Raw genomic sequence first — 25,915 nt, 5'->3', positions numbered from 1 at the left:
GTTTGCTCTACAGCGACTTTGTTGGGTGACTTAAGGTTCCTGTCACTAAATATCATGGAGCTAAGGCACGGAATCTCCCTCAAGGAAGTAGTGCCCACAAAAATCCAGACATCTGCCGAAGCCACATGTCTGACATTTTGAATGAACCCTGCACTTTCCACTGTAGCAGGTTCCTTCAGCACAGGGAACAAACTGTTTTACATTTTAGATTATTCAAAGTCATTTCTCAGATTTAGAGCAGCCAAACCCCAAACCGTTGTTAATCACTTGGTGGCAGCTTAATGGTACCATTTGATAGAAAAAGAATGCATCACTTTGTCAACAATATGATGTTGCCAAGTTCAGAATTCCTTACACTGCACTTCAGTAGAAAGCCTTGACTTTTATTTTCCTCAGGGATTTAATGAAATCCTTCACAGCCTCTCATGTAATCAGACTCAGATGTGCACAACATGCTGACAGAAACAAGACTCACAAAGATCACTGTGTCAAGGAAGGATGGGTAACGCCACAGAGTGATTGCCTGGTTGCATACGTGATTTCCATGTGTTTGACTATGTTTCACATGTAAGAGCTCTCACACACCCTCCCTGACATTTACAGCTTGTGCATTTACACAATAAACATGAACAGCCCTAAAGGACTTACAAAACCCCACCTTCTCTGGTGACAGCATTTATAACATTTTACAACACCAACTGAGATGGATGAGAGTGTAGCTGTCATTTTCTCATCTCTAACTCCATTTTGTCCCCAGTCTGTCCTCGTACTGTCTCCTCTACGGTTCTGTGCGCTGCCATGGCAGAGCAGTACTTGTCAGAGGGGTAAACAGAGACTGACTTCTGTGCTTCATGTACATTCTTCATTGCAACTGGACAGGATGCAGCAAAATCAGTGGTTGCTGACTGTTGCTGCCAGTACAGCCTCAGTCAGATTGTTTGTTTGTCTAAACAATTAACTCGTCATAGCAGATGACATATAATAATAAAACTTGCTTGATTTGTGCGGAGCCTTAAATCCCCCCCCCCCCTGTGGAAAAACCTCTCAAATACAGTACGATAACATCTAATCACACAGATCCTGGGAAGTCAGTCTGTATGTGACTGAACACTTATTTCTTAAAATGAATAAATCATTATAAATTCCATCTTTGTGTTGGAGTATCACTAAACACAGACCGTGTCACGATCACTTGGATTGCAGGGATTGTACACTTCTCTGTGAACCATGGATGTATCATGTCAAGTTAAATGTAAACACATTAATCACATTCTTGAAGCTTAAAACCTAAATGCATGACTGCAGATAATCCTTATGATCCGGTCAAGAATGTTTTCATGTTAACCTTGTGTTACAGTCACATCTTACTGATGGTATGTGTCTGGTTCCTGCTGTATTACCTCAGCTTCCTTTACCCAAAGTAAAATACAATACAGCACACAAACACCTCTGTTTTGGCCTGTTATTGTTTTCTGAGGGCGCCATTTCTTATGCAACGGCCCTTTTTTCTAAGGGGAAGTAAGGTAGCCAAGGGTATTTCCTTTTGCAATAAGTACAGTTTTATTAGACCTTAAATGGTATTTATAAGACAAGATCACCATTATTGGATTGTCTATTTATAGTCACATCAGATCCCTACCTTATAGGGTGCATATTCTCCTATACACAAATATCTCCTCGGTTAATCTCTCGTCCTTTGAGTTCAATAATAAATACCAAGTCAGCCAGGATTAAGATTTTTATAGCCAGACTAAAGCACATCACCAAAACAAGTTATAAAACTAGAAAACCTGAGATGCTCAAGTAACGTCAGCACACACAGATTTGATTAAGACCTTGATTTGTCCGACAAAGATCAGGTTTGTTGTGTTTTAGCAAAAGTAGGACGGATTACCCCTGAGGATTTATGGACTTGTGCTGGTCATCCTGGGTCAACGGTTTACCTGCATAATCTGGCTGGAAGATGTTATGATAATAAAACAGTATGAGCTGGAAAGTGCGAAAGAAGAAAAGTTGCTGTGATCGTTACCCATAACTGAGTGCAGTTTTCTTTTAGTTTATATTCAGAGAGGAAATGCCTTGTGACATTTTTAAAGTGTAGAATATTAAAAAAACACTATCAGATTTTTCCATGGTGTTTCATAATGAAGAGATAAACATGAATGGAAATCCGAGTTGACTTATCCTGACAAAGGACGTTAGTTATACGCCTTTACTCTTCCAAAATCCATTCGGGGTGATTTAGAGTGTCTGTGTTGAGTTAGTGAAGGAGACGGAGGGAGAATCAAAGAGAGGAAGAAGCGATGAGGAAGCAAGACGGAGAGAGAATGACTAAGTGAGACAGAGTATGTCCAACTGCTCGCTGATCCCATAGGAATCCGAATCCTCTAATGGCCTGAATCCTGCATTTTCTCCCGCCTCGCCGAGCGGTTTTGAACTGTCAGTGCAACTGAGGGTATCACAGGGGACCCATTATGCTCTGCTCCTCTGTTCTACCTACAACCCCTGACAACACGCAGCCTGACTCACCTGAATCACACGGCTTCAGACAACAGCAGATCACAGCTCCGCACCAGGGCCGGGTTTATCAATAAGGGTCACCGTTTCAAAGAGAAAATACAAACGGTGCAGAAAGTGAACGGCACAAAATGTGGCTCTTTTGTTGACTAATGGGTTTTAGAGCCCGACCAATATAGATTATACCTAAGGTGTCGTTGACAAAGACATTTAACTGAGGCTTGATAGTAGCTATAAACTTCATTACTAACAACTAGCACGTACCCATTTGTTCATACAGTGGGGTCCCTCTCATAATAGGAAATTCTGTGGAGTAATAATTAGCAAGGAGATCACTGCGCAGTCTATTCCAAGCTGCATCATTAAATAACAAGACTGCGTTCACACCGCCTGATACGTTTAACGGGCAGAGGAGGCTGAGAGGAAAACAAATGTAATGTGTGAAAGTCGGACGGGAGAGTAACGCAGTGACAAAGCTTCGGAGGAATGACAAAAACTAGAAGTGAGTGAATCACAAGGAAACCTTCAGTCAGGAAGAGGAAATACATGAATCAAAAGGCTGTTTTGTCGAGAACATTGAGTTCCTGCATAAACTCTTCATTAATGGTGATAAGTCGCATCGCAAACTCCACTTCACTTTCACACCATCAATTCATACCAGCACAGAAATACGAAGATTAAGAGTCAAAGCTCAGAGGATGAAGGAAAAATACTTTTTAAATGAAGCTTAACCAATTTCATTTATTTTTTCCTCCGTTAGTCATTACCTAAATGTGAAATTATGATTATTTTATGAAAACAATAAGTCGTTAAAAGTGATTAACAACTCAGTTATTGTTCAGTACATAATTGCAGCAGATTAACAGTATTCTGGTGAAGGGCTTGTTGTTTGATTATCAAAATAGCATATGGACTCTCTGTTCTCCAGCTGCACTGCAGTCAAATCCCACAGGAGGTTTAAATCTGGTGAAGGCCCAGATGCTGCTGTTCTTTACCATATAATATCAGTTGTCGGTCAAATGAAGTGTGAAGAAGGTGAATACCCGGGGAGTAAACTTTTAAAGCTGAACAAACATGAATGTGTGTGTAGCATGTCTATTTCTGGAACACTGCGGTCGTGACACCGAGTTGGTCCCCAGAGCTTCAACTGAAGCCGACAACTAAAGAAGGGAGCCCGATTTATTATAAGACTTTCTATTATTTTAATTTAACTGACGCTCTTTTCTTTTATTTTAGAACTTTTTGAACATTTACCCATTTTAAATGTGTTATCATCCTGTATGTGTTGCCAGTATTTGGGCCATTTTGTTTATATCTGACTAATGTAATGTCACATGTCCATAAATTCCCAAAAAAAAAGTCCCACTTCTCACTTCCCTGATGCTAGAAGCAAAACTGATGCCAGAAAAATGTTCCCGCAAATTTAAACTCCACTGTTTTTTTTGTGGCAGTTTTTCACTTACTCACAGAAATATACTTAACCAGAGGGGAAAAGTTCCTGTTTCTACATCATCAGCTTTTAATTTCCTGGCTCTAGGCTTTGTGAGCAATCCTCTCATGTTCTCAAATATTGATTGAGCCATTACCCAGTTACAATATTCATTTGTTGATTCAGTCACATTATTTAGAGCCTTTACACAGTTTTGATGCTTTATTTAGTCGCATGCTTATTCTCTTTACCCACAGGAGCATCCTGGGCAGCTTCTCTGACGCTAATGCCAATGTTAGGTTTCTTGTCATCGCTGTGTATCGACGAGGGGAAAACACAACCACTGATCTCTCACCTCCAAGTTTTGGCTATAAAAGAAAAATAATGGTTCAACGTTATTATATTTTTGTTCATTTGCCTTCAAACTGGATAATTCTCATGTCTGTTTCACAATCTTAAGGGTTTATGACATATTAACTGCCAGAATTCATCTGCGTAAATGTCCATTTCTTTGGATTAATCTATTATTTTCTACTTTGTGGAACACAACTAGGCACGCTCTTCACTCATTCGTTGATGAGCACCTTGATGTTATTCAATTTACTTGTTCGGGTCAGACTCCAGAGCACTCACACAATATTAATGACGGGCCAAAGGCTGCTGTTGCTGAAGAATGATCTGATTCAGATTCTGATCAGACCTCAGCTGAAGAATGATCAAGCAAAACCGTGACGTCACAGTTCAGACTGACAAAAGAAAAAAAGAGCGAGAGAGCGGCGTCATCAGAACGCAGCGTCTGATAAGGCGTCCGTGTTGAGACGGTTTCAGAACGCTCAGTATTTCAACATTGTCAGTGTTGCAACAGCGGCTTCACTGATTCATCCGTGAAACCTCTGAAGGCCGAAGAGCAAGAGAAGCAAAAATAAGGATCTGCTCTGTTACATGTAAATAGAAATATGAATGGAATATTCTATTAGCGACTCATTTAAACATCTTAATGGAAATGTCATTTTCAAAATAAGGTCTTATTGGTTTCCCTGTAAACAGTCCGTGTTTCTTCAGGGATTTAAATACAATCAATAGCAATGTGATTAAAGTTACGATAACAAAGTTATGGTGGAACATTAAAATTGTTCATTTTGATTTCAAGTGTTTTTCAATATTTCAATGGTTTATTATATATTCATTATGAAAAGCTGTTGGTCCTTGCTTACAGAATTAAAGTGGCCGGGCCTCAGTTTGTGATTTCCTCTAACAGCTTTCCTGTTCATAAAGTCAACAAGAACAAGTTTGTCCATGCGATCGGATTACAGGGAGAGAGGACTCTGGAAACTGTTTTAGAAACATTACAAAACACTTTCATTTTCTCATGGTTGACCATTACATTGATGGTCTTATTAAATATTAAAATACTTAATGTGCAGGAAATGGGAGCAGTTATCCAAATAAACTAAAACCGAATTTAAACACTAATATGACAATGAAGAGCTTGTCTGCAGTAAAGCTGGGACAAACAATTGCTGGTCTTTTTTTCCTTCAAGAAACAAACAATTTGACCCATCAAGCATCCGAGAAACAGCGAAAAGCACTCATCACTATTCCTAGACCACAAGCTAATGTGACCGCACTCTTTATCTAAAACCATACACAGGTTATGCAGTTTATTAGAACGTTACGACACGAAAAACAGCAATTATACACATTTAGAAGCTGGAACCATTTAGAAATATGTTTTCCTTTTTTCCCTCACACAACTGAGAAACAGTTGCAGCTCTAGTTTTTCTAGCAATTACCATTGAAGTATAGTCAGAATCAGCATACTTACAGTCTGGATTATGTTAATTATGCATCAGCACATCAGAACAGCTAAACTCCGTTAATACCCTGAACACACAATCTGGGACTGACGGTCAACCTTGTGTTTCCACTCAGCGGAGACGCTTATTAAATGTATTTGATTGAGATCTGAGCCACAGCCTTGATTCTGAGGTTTTAATACATCACAGGGGTGTTGAGACATAATTATTTTTAATTAAACTCATCGTTAAATGTTTAAATATGTATTCTCCCTTCTGTGCTCGGCTGATTATTACAGTGACACATTAACACAACTCATCATAAGAGCATTGAAACCACATCTACCATTAACATGCCAGAACCGTAATCACTGCCAAGTCATCTGAGCTACCCTTGCAATAAATGGGTGAGGCATGTAGCACTTGTGTAAATCAGTGACACCTGAGCTGATGAATGAATAGGCAATGATTCAAGTAAGTGACTGAGTGCTGCTGGGAATCGCCTTGAACACATATAACCTCAGCGAGTGGCTGCAAGGCGGTGGCAGGACCTTGTATCGAGGACGGCTGTTGAAAGATCTTTTATCAAATTACCCCATCAACTGCCAGTGGCGTTGGTTTGGGCAACGGGATCACGTGCAAGAATGGAAGCGAGCTGCATTGCTCAAAAAATACATTCACCTAGTTCCTCTCTGCAAAAAAAATAAGAACCTGGGTTGAACAACAATCTGTTTTCAGTCGTAACACTTCTGTGGCAGTTTGTAGAATCGTGAATAATTAATTAGATATTGTGAAACAATACCAACAACATTCACATCACCACAGTCTTAATGGTGAATGTTCCGCCACCGTCCTCACTGAGAATGCGTAGTAGACCCTTCCTCCATAATCCAGGGGAGTTCACTGAAGATAGAATTCAGTGTGAATGCAATTAAAGCGTTGCAGGAGTGAAACATTTATGTTGACATTAACATCAGCAGACGATAGAATATATTATTACTACGCCACGCTGACTCAAGGAAAGCCTTCCTCACGCTTGCTTTTCAATATAAACCCACTGAGCACATTATTAGGAACTACAGTTCACCGGCTTATTCATCCAATTACCTAATTAGTTAATCATGTGGAGGCAGTGCGATGCAAAAAAAAAAAAACAAGTCATCCTTCAACCATCTTCTGTCCACAACCAAAATTCACCATGTCACTTAGTCGTCCAAACTGGTTTCATGGACTCAGCAGTGACTTCACTTTACTTTCGGCAGATCTGAATCTAACTGACCCGGGGAGCTGCAGCGTGGACGAGCAGCTGCTATATCTCAGGACATCATGTGACGTAGTGTGATATAAAGCGATGGACGAACATGTTTGAACTCACAGCGCGGCCGCTCCGCCATAATCTTTGCCGTATTGTTGTCCCTTCTAACGGGGTTACATCACAGGCTGAGATTGTTTTGCTCTCCTACCGGAGCTGTGAAACAAGTGTTACTAACAAAGCAATGAAAAGACCCTGTTTACTGAAGAAGAACAGAGGTGGGAAGTGAAGTGGAGCCATGGGTTTATTAGTCCTGCTGCCACTAGCAACACACACACACACACACATAACATATTTACAGTTTAAGGGTGAATAAAACGGACGTGTGAATCCCTTCGTCATTGCTTGGACCATGTATGTGCTTAGTTTAATGATGCACTGATGAGTCTTTTTCAGTTTTAATAACCGACAATGATTCTTGGGCTGTGGGCATCAACTGATAACATGCACTGGTGAAATACGTGTTGAATAATGTGTGCGCCTCCTCTCTGCGGAAGGGACTGGGATCATTCTTAGTTGTGGAACTTGGTGTGTAAAGCATGAAACACCTCCTAACTGCTGACCTTTGTTTATTTCCCTTCAGGCTTTGTCAGCTCTCCTTGCAAAATCTTCAATCCACGGATGCACATCGACATGTGAGTGAATTTAATCGATCGGCGCTATTGTCGTCAATACCTTTTCCAGCTATTAGAGGCAGACACATGAAATTAAAAAAAACTATTTGAGAGCTAAAAACATTTGGCTTTTATTCTATATCACTGCCTCTTCCTGAAACAACAGGCGCATCTGTTGACATTTTCTGTTTAGATTAATTTTTAAATGTTGATTTACTTCTCGTTTAAATGTTAACGCACATTTGGGCAGACAACGCCAAAGGTTGAGACTTTAATAAAGTGTTCGTCACATGTTTCTGACTGCTTCAGAGGCTGAGAAAGGTTTTAGTGACCCTGTGACTGTGTCTCATCAGGTCTTTTAACCTCTGCCTCGCTGTGAAAACCTGTCAGACATGTCTCTCACCCTGAGCCTGGGCCGGGGGGGGGGGGTCAACAGTTATGTCAGATATGTCTGAATCTTCTACGACAACTCACCAGATCTGAAAGCGACACACACACACACATATGCTGCATCTGGTCTGAGTGGGTTCAACTACTGCTGCTTGATAAAACTGAGAACACGAAAGGTTGTAATTCAAACTACAAGGCTGCGTCAAAATATTCTACAAACCTCCGTAGTTTTGGTTTCTGGTGAGAGAAGGATCTGAAGTGCAGCTCCACCCAGCTCAGACCATCAAACCCTGTGTAGGTGGCTGTCAAACGCTCGCAGTTAAATCTTTCGTGGAGAGGATGTGGTCATGCTGTATGTTGTGGTTAACTTTAAATAACGTCGAGTTAAAATGGTTTCCAAAGACTCACAACATCCATAAATAATTATCCAACCACTCCTACAGCACAACACACGCTTCAATTCATATGCTCAGCAAAAAAGTGAGCTCGTGTTTTTTTTTTGTACGTGAGGCAGAGTTTCTGGCAGCATTTTTACACAATGACCTAAAAATATACCGAGCATCTGAATGGACAGTTCTGTCGTTTCGAGAAGTTTCAATCGGAGTATTTGTGCCATTACGTGAAGGATGCGTGGGCGGGTAAGAGATGACTTACAATGGAGTATCAATTTGAGTTCAGCATTAAGCAACCACTAAATCAGACGATGACAGGATGTTTCCTTGTCTCAAACAGTGCATGTGCAGCTTTGATGTGCCATTAGATTACGTCCCATCGCCACACACATGCATGCAAACTACCACGCCACCAAATATGCTCGACAGAAATCTTTCCAGATGTCACACTGCAGTTACTGAGCATTACAACTGTTACTATGAGAATGAGTCTGGTGTTGTTCCAACCACATCCTCCTAACGCTTGAGAAGCTGTTTGACAAGAACAGAGAACTTAGACTGACTTGTCAATGCCGGTCCGACCCTTCAACAGCCTCAGCACAATATTTCATCATTCGTGGTCGTCAGAGGCAAAAACAACGGCCCTCGTGCACATGTTGGAATGAAGTCAAGGGCTGAATTCCACGATTGACATCAGACAGGAAATTATGAGCTCATAAGTAAAGAGCAAGTTGTGATCATGGCGTCATATTTTCTCTCCAAATGTACTTAAATACTTTATAAGTCTTTTTTTTTTTTTGCATATGACTGGATTTGAAAACATCCTCAAAAGAGAAGTTTCAAGCTTTGAATTTTGAAGGATATCATTTTCACCTCTTCCTGTTTCAAGACGCTTCACATAAGAGTCCACGTCCTCTTGATGGAAACTTAACGTGACATTCGTTTTTGGCTCCAACTTACCAGAAGTCATCATCTCTGCTGTGACTCACTGGATGTTCGCCCATCTGTGTGTTGCGTTGCTAAGCAAGCACCACTACATCATGTCAAACTGACCCGTTGTTCATTTCATACGTCTCGTCGTGAAGGCTTTCATTATGTTGTCTGATGTGGCACTATTTGAACTTAGGTCACTGAGCATTTCAGAATGGTTTCTTGTGTGCTTGGATACCCTGGCACCGGACCACCCTGTGGAAACCTCTATTCAGTGTTTTCCATTAATGAACCTAGACTGTGGCCGTAGTTTAATTTGTCCCACCACAGTTCTCACTTCTCATAATAACATAAAAGATCTATTTTCCTCTTTTCATTCTCTCTCTCTCTCTCTCTCTTGAGCACATTGACTCGTATGTTAGTCAGCCGGTCAACACCCATTAAGTTTTTACCGCCTTTTAACACAGAATCATCATTGTAGGTCAACTCCCTTCTTCTCTGTGTGTGCGCAACTCTGCTGCTGCACAGAGCCGACAGACTCAGATTCAAACTGCAGCTTCAGACAAAGTACTGAAGAATAGTATTAGACAAATGAAGTAGTTGTATTTGATGAACGTGGGAACTACAATGGATACACAGAAATTAGACAAATAGGTTATATGTGAAAAAGTCGGTTTGGCCGACGGGCAGGTTAAGTAATCTGGGTAACGCGGACTAACTCGGCGACTCTACACCTGCCCTCACTGTGCAGTGGTTGGGCATGACAGTGTACTGCGTGTGTGTTAACAGGGTTGTCACCCCAACCCCGGCAGCTACCACCATTGATGCATCAAATTCTGTGGGAAATACAAATATCAGACACGAAGAGCAACGTGAGGTTTCACACAATGAGGCTTTCTTCAGGCGCTTATTTAACTATTGATTATGAGATAAGCTTCTGTACGTGTCATTAGAGCTGTGGCTCACAGGAGTGGACATCCCAACCGAAACACAACAGAGACAAATGGCCTGGGAGCTGAGGACGGGTCCCTGTGTAGTGAGACATTACTTGAAAGTTTACAAGGCAGAAATGTCAATATTATCCCCATTAGTCTCCAGGCAGATGGCACATCAAAGTTCAACACCCACAATGTGCCAAGAATGTGTTGTCTGCAAAAACCTGCCAGCAAAGAGGTGAACTGCTGAACCCCGTCCACAGCTGGAGAGCTTCCCTCAGGCTGAGAAATCTCACCGAGGCATCAAATCGTACACCTAATTATGGTATTGATTATAAATTATAAAGCCAACAATTTCCCTCAAACACACCAGAAACCATTTTAAAAGTGCTTCTCAACTAATCTGTTGAACCAACTCATGCATAAATCTATTCGTCCCTGGGGGGAATTAAATCCCTGAGTGTCTGCTGATTTACTGACCTCTAAAAGACAAATGCAAACAGAAAAACAAGAGGCCTGTTTTCACTCCATCTCTTTTAGGAAACATTTTGGTTCCAGGCTTTGATCATGTTCTCTAGTACAGTTAATATATTAATAATGAACTTGTAAAGAATAATGTCACCATTGTTTTGCCAAGTAACTCCCCCTTCCTCATCTTCAAACTTGTTCCTTTACTGTCTTATGACTGACGTTAGAACAGCGACTGCAGCAGAGCCAAGACTTCCATAAAAAAAAATAAAAAAAAAGCTGACATTAGTCACAGAAAGATTCCTCAGACACTTTCAACATACAGTCGATTACCGCAACGTGATGAAGAGTCATGATCTTTTGTGTCCCTTCAGCGAAGCTTCGATAACACAGCAGTTAGTTGAAACAACAGCTCTGAGATTAAACACAGAGATATTAATCAGTTAAAGGCGTGTTTGTTGTTAACGTGTTCCTCTCAAACACGTCCATGTTTGCATTTCCGTGTGATAAGAGCGGCCAGGATCAGCACCTGGTGCAGGATTAGACCTCAGAGATTTTCTCTGACCGCAGGGACGCCAGTGTTTCTTTTACAGCAATAGAAGATATTCAACTGTGTTACTGAAACGCCCGTCAACTAATAGCTAAACAAAGTTAGACTCTGATTAATCTGTGTGTGTGTGTATGTGAGCTCAGCATGCACAACATTCAGGGGGCCTGCATGCATTTTAATTACCAGCCACCACATGATCTGCTGCTGCACTGCACTGACTCCACTGTAGATATTCACTTTATGGACAGCCTCATTCTGAATGAAGTACGACACTTTATTTATATGACACGTGCTGTCTTTACTGCCCCCTCTATAAAAACAGCCCTGCACTATTCATTCAATCTTTATCTCACAGATTTAATAAAACTAAACGTATTCTCACCTCCATCATATTCACAACCGCATCCTTCCTCTATATATGAGAGTTGTATTTATATTGTTTTCCTCACACTGCTCATTCCTGTATCCCTCTGCTCTCAACACTTTAATTCCCCTTCTGGGAACAATAAAGATCATCTTATCTTATTCCTCTACACACACACACACACAGGTTATAGCCACATTATTGATGTTTGAGAACAAGGAGAAGCTCTGCTACACACATGCAATGCAAATGACTCAGACCCAGCACTGCAGGATGAGCTTCTCCACGTACTGGCCTGTGTTGTGAAAACCACCTGGACATTAACAGGTGCACACAAAAACATGGACTCATCGCAGACTCACAACATGAGGGCAGGGTTGTTGGGTTTTTTTTTTTTTTGCAGTGTAACTTCCAGATCTGTTCGATGCAGATGCACAGGGGAGACTTTAACTTCGAGGGCTTACCTTGATAATGCTGCTCCTGCGTGGTATTTCATGTTTGGCATCCACCAGTCCCACGGAGGTGTTGGCTGCGTCCACCCCGGCTTGGCTGGCACCAGGTGAACCGACCATATTGTCCGATATCCCACAGTCTCCATTCAGCATGGACACTTCGCAATGCGTCTTCCCGGCAGCTGCTGCTGCTGCTGCCTCGTCGCTGGGCACGGCCGAATCCCCGAGATGCAATGGAGGAAGCCTGCCGTCCTCCCCAAACTCCGCCATGGGCACTTCGATCACACACACACACACACACACACACGCTGCTGCTGGGTAGCACGAGCCTTGTGTTCGAAGCCTCACGCAGATTTCCTGCTCGGCCTCTTGCCTCGCAATACACACGGTGCTGTCACCATCATCTCCCCGGTGCTCATCTCCGGCGGGTTAGAAGAGGGGGCGTCCTCCGTGCATGGTGATCTGTGCAGAGAGAGAGAGAGAGGGAGGGTGAGAGGGAGAGAGAGAGAGAGGGAGAGAGAGAGAGACCACACATGACCAGGCAGCACCACGTTACCTCAGAAATACATGCATTATGTGTATTCATGCACAGCAGCTGCAGAATGAGGCGTGTGGAGGAAGCGGATGAGAACTCACAACAACAACAACCACCAAACAAACACAATGTTCCAATACACATGTGTGCAGATGTTGAAGTTTTGTGTGTGTGTGTGTTGACAGAGGAGCAACAACATCTGCAGAGATCCGGGGTCTCCTCACTCTCCTCTCGGCTTCCTCTACCTTGTCCTCCCCCCCGGTGAGAAGGAGAAGCTCTTCCTGGTTGAGTCGCTGCCGCAGCTGAAGGGAGACACACAGCCGCCGCTTGGTGTCTGCAGAGCCGAGCTAGTTAGCTGGCTAAGCTAACCCTCCTCCTCCTCCTTCTCCTTCTCCTCCTCCTCCTCCTCGCTAGCTAGCTGGGTGAAAGTTAGTCCCCGGCTCCAGCTCTGAGGTCCAGCAGTGTCCGTGGCCCCGGTTAGCGAACAAAGACAGGAGGAGCCTCCAGCAGCAGCTGCAGCCTCCTCCGGTGGCGAGCATGTGAGTAACGCAGAGCAAAGTGAGAGTGGAGCTCGTTTCCATTGAACGAAACCAACACGAGTCTGAGTCTCCAGCAGCTAAACACACTGTGCTGTCAATCAGAGCTAATTATTTATTTTTACAGCCACACCGGGTCCGCCCCCTCTGCACACACACACACACACACACACAAACACACACTTCACTTCACTTTTTAAATCACTGCAGAAACTTTGTTCATCACACTTTCACGTGCACACACACACACACACACACACACCAGCCTGCTCAGATAAACAGCTGTTTCATTTTCTAAATCTTATTGTGTGCTTTGTTTGTGTTTGGATCCAGACCACAGGGTTGGACCCAGATGCAGCCCTTTGAGTGGGACGTTTGAACACACACACGTTAACGACAAAACACCACAAAATGCGACTGCAAAAAAGGACCTAAGAACTACACAGAGGTCCACAAGAGAGCTGCATAGAAAAGTCAACAGGGAAACACACACACACACACACACAGCTGCACCAAAGTGAACAAGAAAAACCACATGCACAACTGCACACGTCAGCGAGACATTTGCATACAAAACACCACAAAAATGCACAAAGAAAACACAAAACCACACGATGATCAAAGAGACAAAACTCACAAAACTGCACAAAAGCCAACAAGACAAAAAAACATGAAAACCAAACAACGAGCAGCATGAAAATACTTATATTACTGCAGCAAAGACATCAAGAAGATACTCTCAAAACATGAACCAAACTCCAGTGGGTGAATACACAAACACTCATCACAAAACACAAACTCATTAAACGGCGTAAAAACACAAACTCTATTTATCTAATATTCATTGAGAAGTATCTCTGAACGTGTCCCACAAATAGCCTTGGTAAAAGATGTTATTAATATTAAAAGAGGCCAAGTACTCAGACTCGTGTGTGTAAATCCAGGAAACCTTAGGTGCCCTTGGAGATAAAAGAAAAACCAGTCAAATATAAAAAGATATTAAAAACAGAAGCCTTGACAGATCCCTCATCAAAGCAGTTTCACACCAATATTCACGATTAAACCAATACAAGTTTTATCCCTGCTCTGTTTAAGGGTTTGCATGAACAACTGTGCTCATATTTTATATCCGTCCTCTGGATTATTAATATATCTGCCCTCGATGTCAACTCTATTCAGAAGCCACACATGACGTCCCTCAAGGACGGCAGTTATCTCCCAGCAAGCCTCACATGACAAGTGTTTTTCAGGTCAGAGTCACGTCTTCCTTCTTGATGTGGACGCTGCAGGGAGGTGATGGACTAATGTCAGCGGTGAAGTAATACACCCAACAGTCTCCTGCGCTGTTGCATCAGGTTTCCTGTGAAAATAAAACCCCGGCAGCTTCTTATGTGACCCAACAAGCTTGTCACAATCATTTGAAAGATTTTCTTTTTAATGCAAACTATACATGTAGTTCACAGAGGCGACGAATAACAGCCTCCTGTGTTCGAGACACAGAGGGTGAGTGATGAGGCACATTGATCTACTTGATTTGATGCATTTTTATTCACAGGCCAGTGGTTCAGGTGAAGCAAGAGACGCTAATGTGAGATGCAGAAGCAGGAGAGGTGCATTGTACAACAGAGCCATCTGCAGGAGTGTAATGGTCATTGAGTTGTGCTTGTTGCAGAGTGGAACCTTATTTTCTGCTGCATGTGTTATACAAGCCAGAGTTTTATACGCGTGACCTTTTAAAACAAATCAGTGCTTATATCATAACCTCCTGTGATATAACATACAGAAGGATTTCCTCGAAACTGGACGATGGGTCAGACAAACACCCTCAAAGATGTGGTGCAGATCCAGATCCAGATTTTTAACATTGTAAAGGTGATTTGCAAAATGTTCTTAGAGGAGGATTAATGAACCTTTGCATGATGTGTAGGGAACTGGATCCAGCAGCTTCAAATGTGGTTTTATAAGAGAACTGTTGGGCCTGGACGTACATATGTGTCAACGGTGGTTGACGTTGACCGTTTCAAGTGTCAAGAGAAACACTGCTGTGTAATATTTACCCATAATATCTTGAGTGTGTATGAAGGAAGCTGTTCCAAAATATACCGTCAGCAATATTAGCACCTGCAGCATCAAATACATATTTGTAATTTATATTAATCAAAATGCACTTCAGGATCGAGGACCAAGCAAAGTCCTGTGAAAGTAGGTTGATGTAGAAATAAAAATTACGAGTTCTTGAAGTGTAATAATTCAAGATGCAAGACATGGTGATGTGCGTGTGTGTGTACTCGGGGCTCCTGATAGACTTGGCTCAGCTCTGGTTGTCACAGAGGAGTTGGCACCAGTCGTCTGTTGGCAGCTGTTACGCAAGTCGCTGCGCTGAAACAGTTTCCCTCTAAATCCGTATGCTGGAGGATCATTTAACAGTAGAAATGGCACGTTTACCCAGAGGCACCTTGTGCTCTGGCACTCAGAGCTTGACGAGGGCCGCTCTGTCTGGCTGCAGCTGCTCCGGTTGACAGTGTTTGTGGCTGTCGGTGCTTTGTCGTCTTTGAATGTTTGCACAGACTGTGGTTTGAACTTAGTTGACTTACTGCACAGTGTTGGTCAATTGACTCGCTGTCTGTTTTCACAGGGCTTTACTTCAACAGAGCGATTTCAACATTAACCACAGAGTGGCTGCTGCTCTCTCACTCTCACCGATCAACCCGCTGTTCAGATGATAGTCAGATGTTCTGTGGTGGCGACACGACAAGCTTCAAGCATCGATGTATTATCACCTCATGCAGCTGGTATTAAAATCACCTATTTAACGTGGCAACATTAACCTTTTGCATTTATTGGAGTCCAAGTCCACGTTGTCCACTCGTAGATTTAATTCTGCACATATCCAGGTTTATAATTGTATCATGGGTTATTGCTTGAAAACTTTTACGTGCTCAGATTTTGAGAAAACACATTCACACTCTCCTCAAACTGTCCCCTGCTGCTGGACCTTTAATTCTGCCGCTCTGCTGTGATTGGTCAGGGAACGTCGGCCTCCACCCTCTGGGTCTGTCTTTGCCACAGTGAACCGAATCAGAAAAGTCGTGAGCCATTAAAGTGCACTGGGGTGGGTTAGCTTAGCTTAGCCAGCTAACAAGCTCGAGCTTGAGTCTCTTTATTCTTTTAAAGGTTATCAGTGTGAAAAAATCATTTCAAGTTACAAATATTGATTAGTTCAGATTATACTGAAACTCAACAACATGAAATAAGTGCAAGACTGAATATTTTCCTCCGGTGAAGGATTTTGATTTCATATGTGAGACATGAAACATTAGAAAACACTTCCCGAACATCCTCTATAGTTTTTTATTCCAGATATTTCCTGCTTGTGTCATTATTATATTCTAAAACAGCTTACATAGTATTGGCTTACTTCACAGACAGAGAACCAAATGAAGATGATGTCGAGGTCAAACATTTTCCGACTGGTAGATTTATCTTCAGGCTATTGGAATGATTTTGTCGATGCATTTACATGCAGCCGGACACCAGGCATACACCAGCTTGTTGCCACATCCAGTCGTGGCTTTCAACGTGGGACAGTTGATGTACTTATTTATGTAAGGACAAGGGTTGGCTGCAACGGAAAGGAAAATACAGCAATGAAGAGGTTAACATATGAAGAGGTCTGTTTTCTGCCTCAGTGGACAATGTTCATGTTGTATAATATCCTATTCACCACACAGAGAACGCACATGCACTGCTCACAGTATCTGATCGTCTACTTACTGCATAGTTTGTCTACACAGGCACCGGGGCAGGAGGCACACGCGGGTCCCACTTTATAAGGCGGCCATCTCCTGAAGTTTCCTCTGTCAAATAAATTACAAAATGGACTCCCAGATGTAGAGGTTTCTCACATGCACAACAAAGTCACGTGTTTTAAGCGTGTTGAGGGTGAACGAGGTGTCACGTACGCTCGATAGTAGTGGCAGCCATAGAAATAGATGTTGTTGGGGCATAGCGCCATTCCGCAGCCGACTTTATAAGAGCTGTTCCACACCACCTGACGGCAAAAACTAAAAGTTATCAGCTTTTGTTGAAAAACGTTTATGGTGATATGCATATTTAGTTGTGGGGGTTTATTTGAAATGTGAACATTGATGAAAGACTGTTTTCTTGTCTATGGTGGAGCTGTAACTACTTTTTATTATTTCATGGTGTGTTTTCAGGTTGTCCGTCCCATTCCCTAGAACACGATATCTCAGGAATGCCTTGACGTCAAATGTTAAGGTCACGGTGGTCTTAGCGTTGTGTTTATGTTTTTCATGAACATTATATTTTAAATTTGGTACTAAACTCAAAGGTACAATGTACAAGGACCCTTGAAATGAAAAAAAGTGTCTAGAAATATGTTCACAGAAACTGCTGTTTCTCAAAAGGACATAGAAAAACATTCACTTAGTTTAGAATCATTCTTTTGGCCACCTGATGAATATAAGCTCCATTTTCACCCATTTTTCCTCAGCATTTGGTCTCCTCCATCTCAGCAGACAGTACAATCGGGGGAAAAAATAAAAACAATGAGCTGATAAACACCTAAACACTTCTCAGAACTGAGAGAACTGCAGTACCAGGTGGTATTTCCCTGTGTAACCGACCAGTATCAAAGCAGTACAACTACAGTTTGACCTTTTTCTTCTTTCTGCAACTATAACATAGTTTATTTTTAAAAACCTCCACCATGATCCTCTCTGTAACCCTGCTGTTACCTGTGTGTAGTGACCGATAGCCTGTCCGTTGGTGGATCCGTTGGGATACAGGTAGTGTGCCACCTCGCTGTGCCAGGCATCGATGACGGCCGTCCACGGGTACGGTGCGGACGAATAGAACAGATTCTCACCTAATTGATATCCTGCTCAATGGTGAGAAAACACGAGGCGGCACTGATTAATGCCTGTCTGCAAATATACAGTCTAGCTCTCATGTTTGAGTCGATTACATTATTTGGATAAAACGGTTCATTAAAATGCCTGTTGGTGATAATCTCCTGGATGATAACATATCGGTGTAATGTGTTTTTTAAAGGTATTTGGACTGGAGATTAGAAAACGCTGGCTGTGACTCTGACATTCACAGGGTGAGTCGGTTCACCGAGGTAGAATTTAAGGTCCTGGTGTCTGGGGGGGGGTGAAAGGAAAAAAGAAGAGAGATGATGGATAAAAGAAGGAGAAATATACCCTTGAGCATACGGGTGCTGGGTGCTCCATGAGCCAGAATGCATTTGTCCACCCAGGCCTGAGCACTGGCTGCCACCTCATCACTATAGTTCTGTAAAGATAGAAAAAAAAAAAAAGAACGATATAACAAATCAAGAGTTTCATTTCCAACGCCGTAGAAAAGATTCATTCTCTTGCAAGATATTGGTTTTGAAACTGGATGATTCATGATTTGAAGAACTGATGGAATTTCAAAATACGTTCCACCCTGCCCCATAAAATATGAAAGGGTTTTAACTCAGGTTTGAGATGAGCTCTCTCGTACACCCCAAAGCCCAAATCTGAATTTCAATACAAGTGTTTTTTGGGTTTTTTTTCCTTCCCCCATTTACTCCTCTGGAGAAATGTTGCACCTCCAGACATACAGCTCTTTTCAAAAGGAAATGAAATGTCTCTATTTTTAACTCGAGTCAGATTTTCACCAGATACGTTGGTGGTGCCGGGACTCAGTTCTTTCACTGAACGTATTTGAGAGCAATGATGTCATCCGTTATCTATACTGCATACTTTTATTTTTGATTCAAATACGATCTCAGCTTCACTTTTAGAGACGAGCACCGACCATCATCAGCATGTCAGACGCTGACGGCTCAACCGCTCTCCTCAGGGCATTGTGTCGGTCAACGATCTCAGCCTGAACCACTGCGTTTTCTGGGCAAACGTCTGCACACACAGACACACACACACACAGACACACACACTCACATGTGTAAGCATAAGATTAAAACATAATAAAAAGTGATATTTACTCTGGTGGTTTATTATATCCACAATATGACTCACAAACATATCCTGGTTTAATTACTCTGGAATGGCTGAACATAATAAAAGAACACACAGAGAGGATTGTGCCAAATCCCATAATCTTGTTTGGAGACATATTGACATGGTCCTCAAGTTGACGCTGGGAAATATAATTCCTCTGTAAAGTCAAACACGCCTGATGTATTTGACTCTAACTGTGCTCACCTTGCTGAGGGACGCCCCAGGGTGCACGGCAAAGTGTGGAGGAGAAGAAAAGGAAAAGTTCTCATCAGGAAAATATTGAAGTGAAAATACAAAACTACATTTATGAGTACAACTAAAGCTAAATTTTAACTTTAGGACCGAAAGTAAGAAGAATCATTGTATGTGGTGGTTTTTCTGTCAAGTAACATTAGTTATTGATGCTTCAATATGGGTTTATAATAATTGCTCTCAGGTGTTTTTCTTGGAAGCGTAAAAAAATAATTTTAATACTTTCAGTACACTAGTTTTAAGCCTTACTTAAGTTTGCACTTAAGCAAATAAGTGAAATGAAACACACTTGAAAATACACAAAAAAAGATTCTAGTATTCAATAACATGTTTACCCTTTAACTCACCAGAACGCAGGCAGGGTGAACCTGCCGCAGCGTCAAGATGCAAAGCAGGAGCGCAAACATTATGTCGACAAAAAGCAAAATACCTGCAGTACAATGAAAACAAGGCAAAATGGAGACTCACTATATGAATGTCATGAATATAAAAACTGTTTAATAATTAAAATACAAACGAAACAACATGCATCTCAAATGATCTTCACCTTTTAAATTCAACGTCTGACAAAAACAGTAAAAATGCTTTCTCTAAATAAGTATGTGTTTGAAATATATACAAAAACAAATATGTCAAATAAATTTGAGGAAAGCTCTGGGAGACGTACCTGCACCGGGGTCCTGAGGAGGTGGAGGTGAGTTGGGAGTTACCTCTCCTCCCTTTTTATAGACAGCTGCTCACTATCGTCAAAGACGCAGCAAATCCCCCCCCCCGGCTCTTAATGGTGCAGCGGTATCCAGGACTACAAACAAATCTATCACACAGCTCCGAAGACGGTTTTTCTTCAAAAGAGCGCAACTGAGCAAACAAGGACTTGTTAAGCTCTCGGGTGAAGTCACTACCCGATGTATTATCTGAAGTTTGCACATCATGGAATGGAAGGATGTCTTAGGCCAGGGTAAACAAGGGAAATGGAGGCTCTGGAAGATTTCAAGATAGAACTGTACGGTCGTGTATGTAAATGGATTAAAGCCATACAGCTCGTTTAGGAAGAAGACGCACCCATCATTGGCCTTTGCACCAAAGCAACACATCCAAAACATCATCTGATCACCGTGGGTGGGAGCAGAAATGGTTTTCCACATGTGTTTGCTTGAATGAAACAAACAGGAGTCTGCATTTATTTAGCTGGGGAAGATTAAACAAAATGTATAATAGTTTTTCTTCCAGCAAACCAGTTTTTTTAAAGCTGCAAAATAATAATAATCTGTGTGATGTAGAAGTTGTTCTTTGTATAAAATCATTAATTCTCATCTGCAGAACATTTTTAGCATCTTTTAGTTTTGCTGTTGTGTTTCTCGCTCGCTGCTCTGATCCGTATCGTTTCCGACCGGCAGCGTTCAGGCAGAACCTCCGATGGATCCACCGTCAAAGACCTGTCCAGACTCAGATGGTGGAGAAAGTTGTGAAGTCAGTGGAACATCTGGCGCCTGTTGGTAGCTGGTGGAAACCAAGACAGAGCCAACAGGAGAGAAATGATTAGACCTCCTTTCATCAGTTCACACAAACAAGACTTGAAGCGAGTGCTAATCATTGCTCGGTGTCGTCTGCATGTGTAAATACACTTTTACCACAGCAGCTTGTTTTAATGGCCTCACACTGATTTATAGTCACTGTGGTTTCTAAAAGCCCAAATAAAGGCCTCACTGTCCCGACCACACACTACGACAACGGACCACAAAGCACCAAAGATAAATAACAGTCTCACTCATTCTAAGTTGCGTTTGAGTGAAACAGTAGATAATGTTTAACTATTCGTATATTCAAGTAGTTTATTGCTCCAAATCTTTCCATTGGTGTAGCTGAACTATATTATTTGTTTTATTTGGAAACTGCAGTACACGTAGTAATGTAGTGAGGACTTGGATCGCTGATACTTTGTGTGAACAAAGCACTATTTTATCTTCAGGCAACATTTTCCTCTCTGTTGATTCTCGATTGTGCGACTTAATGCACGACGAACATTACGCTGCTATCGCCTTTTTACCTAATGCATCGCTGTGGTATTTGTTAGTTGGAGTCAAACACTCACTGGTCTTGTTTCCTCATATTTTTTTTTTTTTAATTCTTAAGCACGATACAGTGGATTATTTAAAAATACAAATAAGAATGTTTATATTTCTCACACCTGCTTTAATGGTCATCATGTCAAGAACAGTGTTGTTGAAACTGAAAACCAATTAGCTGCTGAATTTTTCCTCTGTGATTATTTTTCTCGACCCTGGGAATATTTTTTACCTATTTTAAAGAAACGAGTTTGTCCCAGTTATGATTCGACTGATATAAAAACAAGTCCAGAGCTCATACAGTGGTTGTGAGACTGTTCTCCGACACAGCTTTTGAGCAAACGGTGCTTACATGGTGAGCTGACGTTTAGCATCAGCACAGCAAGCTAATATTATCAAGTACAGAAATCCAGCCCTCAGTCAGTTTGCTCTCCCCTGTCACTGATAATAAACGCTCTATGTGATGATGGATTTTGTGGGTGTAGCACTTTATGTACTTACGGCGTTGTATACATTCAGATCCGCTTTTCTCAGAACAAAAACTCTTCCCAGGAGGTGAGAATGAAAGCACACCATTTAAAATAATAGTAGCCATTACAGAATGGCAGAGAGCTCTGCAGCCGCTTCAGGCGAACACCCCGGGCAGAAAACTGACAGCCCGATGCCGAGCGGTGGCTTTGTGGTGAAGATGTGAGGAAGGTTGGAGTCTGGTTGAAAATCTTTTCCTGGCCACCCCCTGCTGCTGGATCTGAATTCAGGTTAGAGAAGATATAAAATACCCCTGAGTACGTGTGCACTGCTCAAGAGTCTGGACTACAGGGTTTTAAAGTGGTTAAGTGGAATTTCACACTTTTTCCCAGAGTCAGAAACTAATAAATACCTTTTATGTATTTGGTTTAAACAAAAAAAAGGTAAATTAACATAACTATCCAAAAATGAGGAAACCTAAGTGAGTAAACAAAGGTGTCACGAGGTCTGATGGGACGCTCACAGTCTCAGACTTTGAAAACCTCTTTTTCTATTCATCCGACAGATTCAATTTATGAATTTAAAAAATATATATATTCAAATAAATCAACACTAAAATGATTTATGATTATTATGGTTGCACAAAATGCTAACCTGAGCTTTGTCTGACACGTTGTTATGTGTCCGTTCAATCATTGCTTTGTTCAGCATGATCACACAGAGCAGGAGACACATGACACACACTTTTATATATTTATACATATTATTTGGACATTAGGGAAGCACAGTGTACTCTCCACTGGGGGGCGCTGTCACCTCAGAGGAGCTGTGGAGTCAGCTGATGTCCAATGACAGAGCAGTTGTCTTTGTATGAAACAACAGAGGCGGTGATTGAACAGTGCTGTTATATGGCAGCAGCATGAAGAGACTCATTTAGCTCCCACAGCGATGAGTCTCGCTCCGCTCGCTCTCCCGTCTCCTCGTCTGTCTGTCTGTCTGTCTGTCTGTCTGTCTCGCTCCTCAGCCACTCATGTAAGACTGATGCTTCCACAAACAGGAGCTGCACAAACACCAGGCTTGGCTGATTGTCTTTGCAGCTCCACTCACATCATTTGTCACAGTCGCTCCACACTTCCCCACAGATATCTGCATTTGGAACCGTGGTCGTTTGGGCAGCAGGCTCAAGTTTTTTTCACCAAGTTCTGGGACATTAAACGCAAATAAATTAAAACCAAACCCACTGAGGGGAAGATTTGAAGATAAAATAAATGTCATCTGTGTGTTTTTCACCTTTTCAGGTTGAATTAGCCAAATTACCCAGATTCTAAAACACGTTGGCAAAACCCGTCGAGCGTCCACCCCAACATTCACAATCTCACCGTCTTTTTGTTCTTGAATTCCAACCTCAGGTCGCTCCACGGGTGTCTCGGAGACAGGATTTGCCAGATTGCCTCTTCTCCCCCTCCAGCGTTGAACCTTCTTTCATGTGAAGGTGGTCTGATGTAAAGAAAGAAATGGGACGTCGTACATAGCCTGGATCTAGATTTGTGCTGGCAGTTTCTGTTCTTGTGATGAAAGTGCGATGGAGCTCCTGATGTGACAGCAAACACAGGCAGGAATTCTTCCATCTTTAAAAGAGACGTATCATTAATTTGCAGCCTGGAGTTAGACTGTCGTAATGTCTGAGCGACACAATGAGGACTGCAAAGACAACTGTGGCAAACGAGCGGGTGGATCCCCTGTTAGGCTAAACACGACTTTGAGAAGAGCCCAATGTCATGAGGACATTGTGAAGGACCAGTCAGTCTCAGTGTGTGGAGCTCTTCACCAGTGATTACGGAAACTCGTCAAAAGGAAAGTCATCCACTCTTCTGTTGTTTATCTGGGTTTCATCAGGCGTCACTTTAATTTACATTTCATCATTTGATGAATTTTCATGTTTTCACTTTAAGTGCAGATTGTTCAGCCTTTTTAAAGATGTAACCGAGCCTCTGGTCAATTCTGTTCACCTCCTGGGTCAGTGTGTCACATGTTCTCTCTCAATATTAAAGCATGACACAACAAATCAGCTAAAAGTGCCTTTTCAAATGACCGGATCTTTAAACCTTCAGATTCTTCTCGTCCATCTGAGAGGCAGCAGATGCACAAACATATTCACCTTGTATGTTGTCATGAGGAACTTCTTGCTTTTGTCCACATCAATCAGATATTGAGGATTCATTTAAAGTTGTTTTCCTGGGGAGCAGATGAATGCAAGTAAAACTTTACCCCTAGTTTTGGTCTTTGGCGGCTAAACGCTCCAATGAGATCACAAGCTCGTCATAAACTTCCTGTTCCTGCCTTTCACTGCAGCACAGGTTATTTAGTGATCCGAGCTTTTCTGCTGCTGCTGCTGAGGGAAAAGCTGATTCTATGAGAACAGCGAGAGTAAAATCAACACAGTGGCCAGAAAACTCAAACGAGGACATAAAACACTGTGAGGTGCAGCTGCAGAGTCAAGTGACTTCCACATACACACGTCGTTGCTGTGCGATCTATTGTTAATAACACATTCAAACCCTGTCAGCACAAAACTTCTGTTCTGTCGACTCACACAATCCTTTCCTGTGGCCATCAACACATCTGCAGAGTTAATGATGCAGACTGACAGTGATGGAAACTTCTCCCCTGATGTTGCAGAGCTGCGTTCACCTTCCGACGAGGACGCTCTGGACCAACGTGCACGGTGGTGGTTGTTGTGGTGGTTGTTGTGGTTGTTGTGTTAGTAAGCTGCAGTTTATGTATCATAAGTTTCCCCCCTGAACGGTGGTTCATACAAACTGGCTTAAATAATACATACACATCTATAGGGGGTCCTGACCCGGACGTATTAAATATGCATAACCAGCACTGAGGAACTGAGGATCACACACACACACACACACACACACACACAAACAAGTGTGTGTGTGTGTGCATCTTGACAATGTCCTCTCTACTTCTTTATGTCCACCCATCATTCTTTACACCCACCACCCTTCCTCCCTCTTCCTCCTCTTCCTCCTCTTCCTCCTCTCTCTCTCTCTCTCTCTAACTCTAACTCTGGTATTTCCCAGTGAAATACCCTCCCTCCCTCCCTCCCTCCCTCCCTCATCCTCCCCTCTCCTCCCTCCTTCCCTCTCCGTCGCCTCCTCGCTCCCCCTCACTCTCTCCTCAGATGGATTCTTCAGTCAGTCGAGTGGAACCGGTGCGGCTGCCGGAGAGATAGACAGCGAGGCGGAGGGGCTGTGCAGAGCAACACTGGGTCACAGCGCTCAGTTGCTTCAGACAATCACAGGAGAGAGAGAGAGAGAGAGAGAGAGAGAGACAGGAAAGGACACAGACAGAGAGAGAGACAGAGAGAGAGAACAGTGCACGTATCGAAAAAGAGAGAACAGGGGGAGGGAGGTAAATATGTGACAGGATGTGGTTTCCCTGAGCTTGCAGAACATCAGTGCACAGGCATACTTTGAGCATGACCTAAACACACCAGGCGCACAAGTGTGTTCGAGCTCCGTGAGGTGGCGAGGGGGGAAGACGAAGCAAACCGCTGGAGCTGCTGCTGCTGGAGCTGCTGCTGAGAGACTCGAGGGGAGACAGACACTCTGGTTCCTCCGCTGCTCTCTTTGGATTGTGTTTCCTCTCAGCCGACCACAGCAACCTCAGTCCGCTGAGCCGTCCTCCATCCATCCATCCATCCTCTCTCTCTCTCTCTGGGTGCAGAATGCGATTCTCCGCTGGAAGCTCTGGTCCAGTTGCTGCCTTTGCATCCGAGCTGTGAACTTAAAAACTCAGCTGCACTGAGAACCAGGTACGTCTGTCTGTCTGTCTGTGTGTGTCTCTTCTTGTGTTTGAATGCTGA

At 42.5% G+C, this 25,915-nt stretch overlaps 3 protein-coding genes and 1 long non-coding RNA gene across 7 annotated transcripts in view; 2 read left to right on the top strand and 2 right to left on the bottom strand.

Annotated features, from left to right (window-relative positions):
• Nucleotides 1–13,076, bottom strand: part of LOC109640797 (inactive phospholipase C-like protein 2) — a 29,214-nt gene extending 16,138 nt beyond the window's left edge. For 2 of the 3 annotated variants that reach the window (XR_011245907.1, XM_020104978.2), the window contains exons 1-2: nt 12,930–13,076; nt 12,162–12,611 (exon numbers count right to left, since the gene is read on the bottom strand). Coding sequence is in view for 2 of the 3 variants with exons in the window: in XM_020104978.2 (XP_019960537.2) it covers nt 12,162–12,419 (258 nt within the window). In the remaining variant the exon portion in view is untranslated. Of the gene's footprint in view, nt 1–12,161; nt 12,612–12,785 lie in introns of all 3 variants that reach the window. The other variant, XM_069537553.1, reaches the window with a different exon arrangement.
• On the top strand, nt 7,635–13,195 carry LOC138413544 (uncharacterized). The gene is made up of 2 exons (XR_011245908.1): nt 7,635–7,689; nt 12,870–13,195. It is a non-coding gene; the product is annotated as an uncharacterized lncRNA (long non-coding RNA).
• Nucleotides 13,196–14,628: 1,433 nt separating this feature from the next.
• Nucleotides 14,629–25,915, top strand: part of LOC109643108 (raftlin) — a 94,574-nt gene continuing 83,287 nt past the window's right edge. Inside the window, exons 1-2 of one of the 2 annotated variants that reach the window (XM_069537556.1) lie at nt 14,629–14,723; nt 25,232–25,864. The gene's annotated coding sequence lies outside the window, so the exon portion shown is untranslated. Of the gene's footprint in view, nt 14,724–25,219; nt 25,865–25,915 lie in introns of those variants that run through there. The other variant, XM_069537557.1, reaches the window with a different exon arrangement.
• LOC109640796 (cysteine-rich venom protein pseudecin) lies at nt 16,550–24,293 on the bottom strand. Its single transcript, XM_020104977.2, has 8 exons — nt 24,194–24,293; nt 19,845–23,663; nt 19,047–19,147; nt 18,446–18,536; nt 17,978–18,120; nt 17,183–17,271; nt 16,995–17,077; nt 16,550–16,842 (listed from the first exon to the last, which is right to left on the bottom strand). The coding sequence occupies exons 2-8, from the start codon at nt 19,906–19,908 to the stop codon at nt 16,706–16,708; spliced, it is 708 nt and encodes a 235-aa protein (XP_019960536.2). The 5' UTR covers nt 19,909–23,663; nt 24,194–24,293; the 3' UTR covers nt 16,550–16,705.

This window comes from Paralichthys olivaceus, chromosome 13 (genome assembly GCF_024713975.1).
Source record: "Paralichthys olivaceus isolate ysfri-2021 chromosome 13, ASM2471397v2, whole genome shotgun sequence".
Lineage (NCBI taxonomy): Eukaryota > Metazoa > Chordata > Actinopteri > Pleuronectiformes > Paralichthyidae > Paralichthys > Paralichthys olivaceus.
The sequence above is the reverse complement of the archived record's forward strand: the minus strand, read 5'-3'. Positions and strand labels throughout refer to the sequence as shown.

Excerpts from the sequence above, each read along its gene's own strand:
- LOC109640796 (XM_020104977.2), bottom strand. The coding sequence starts at position 19,908 with ATGTTTGCGCTCCTGCTTTGCATCTTGACGCTGCGGCAGGTTCACCCT. Across the intron at positions 18,121-18,445 it reads CAGCACCCGTATGCTCAAGG|GATATCAATTAGGTGAGAAT; the intron begins GTATATTTCTCC and ends ACCATTGAGCAG. Across the intron at positions 17,078-17,182 it reads GGCTGCCACTACTATCGAGC|AGGAAACTTCAGGAGATGGC; the intron begins GTACGTGACACC and ends TTTATTTGACAG.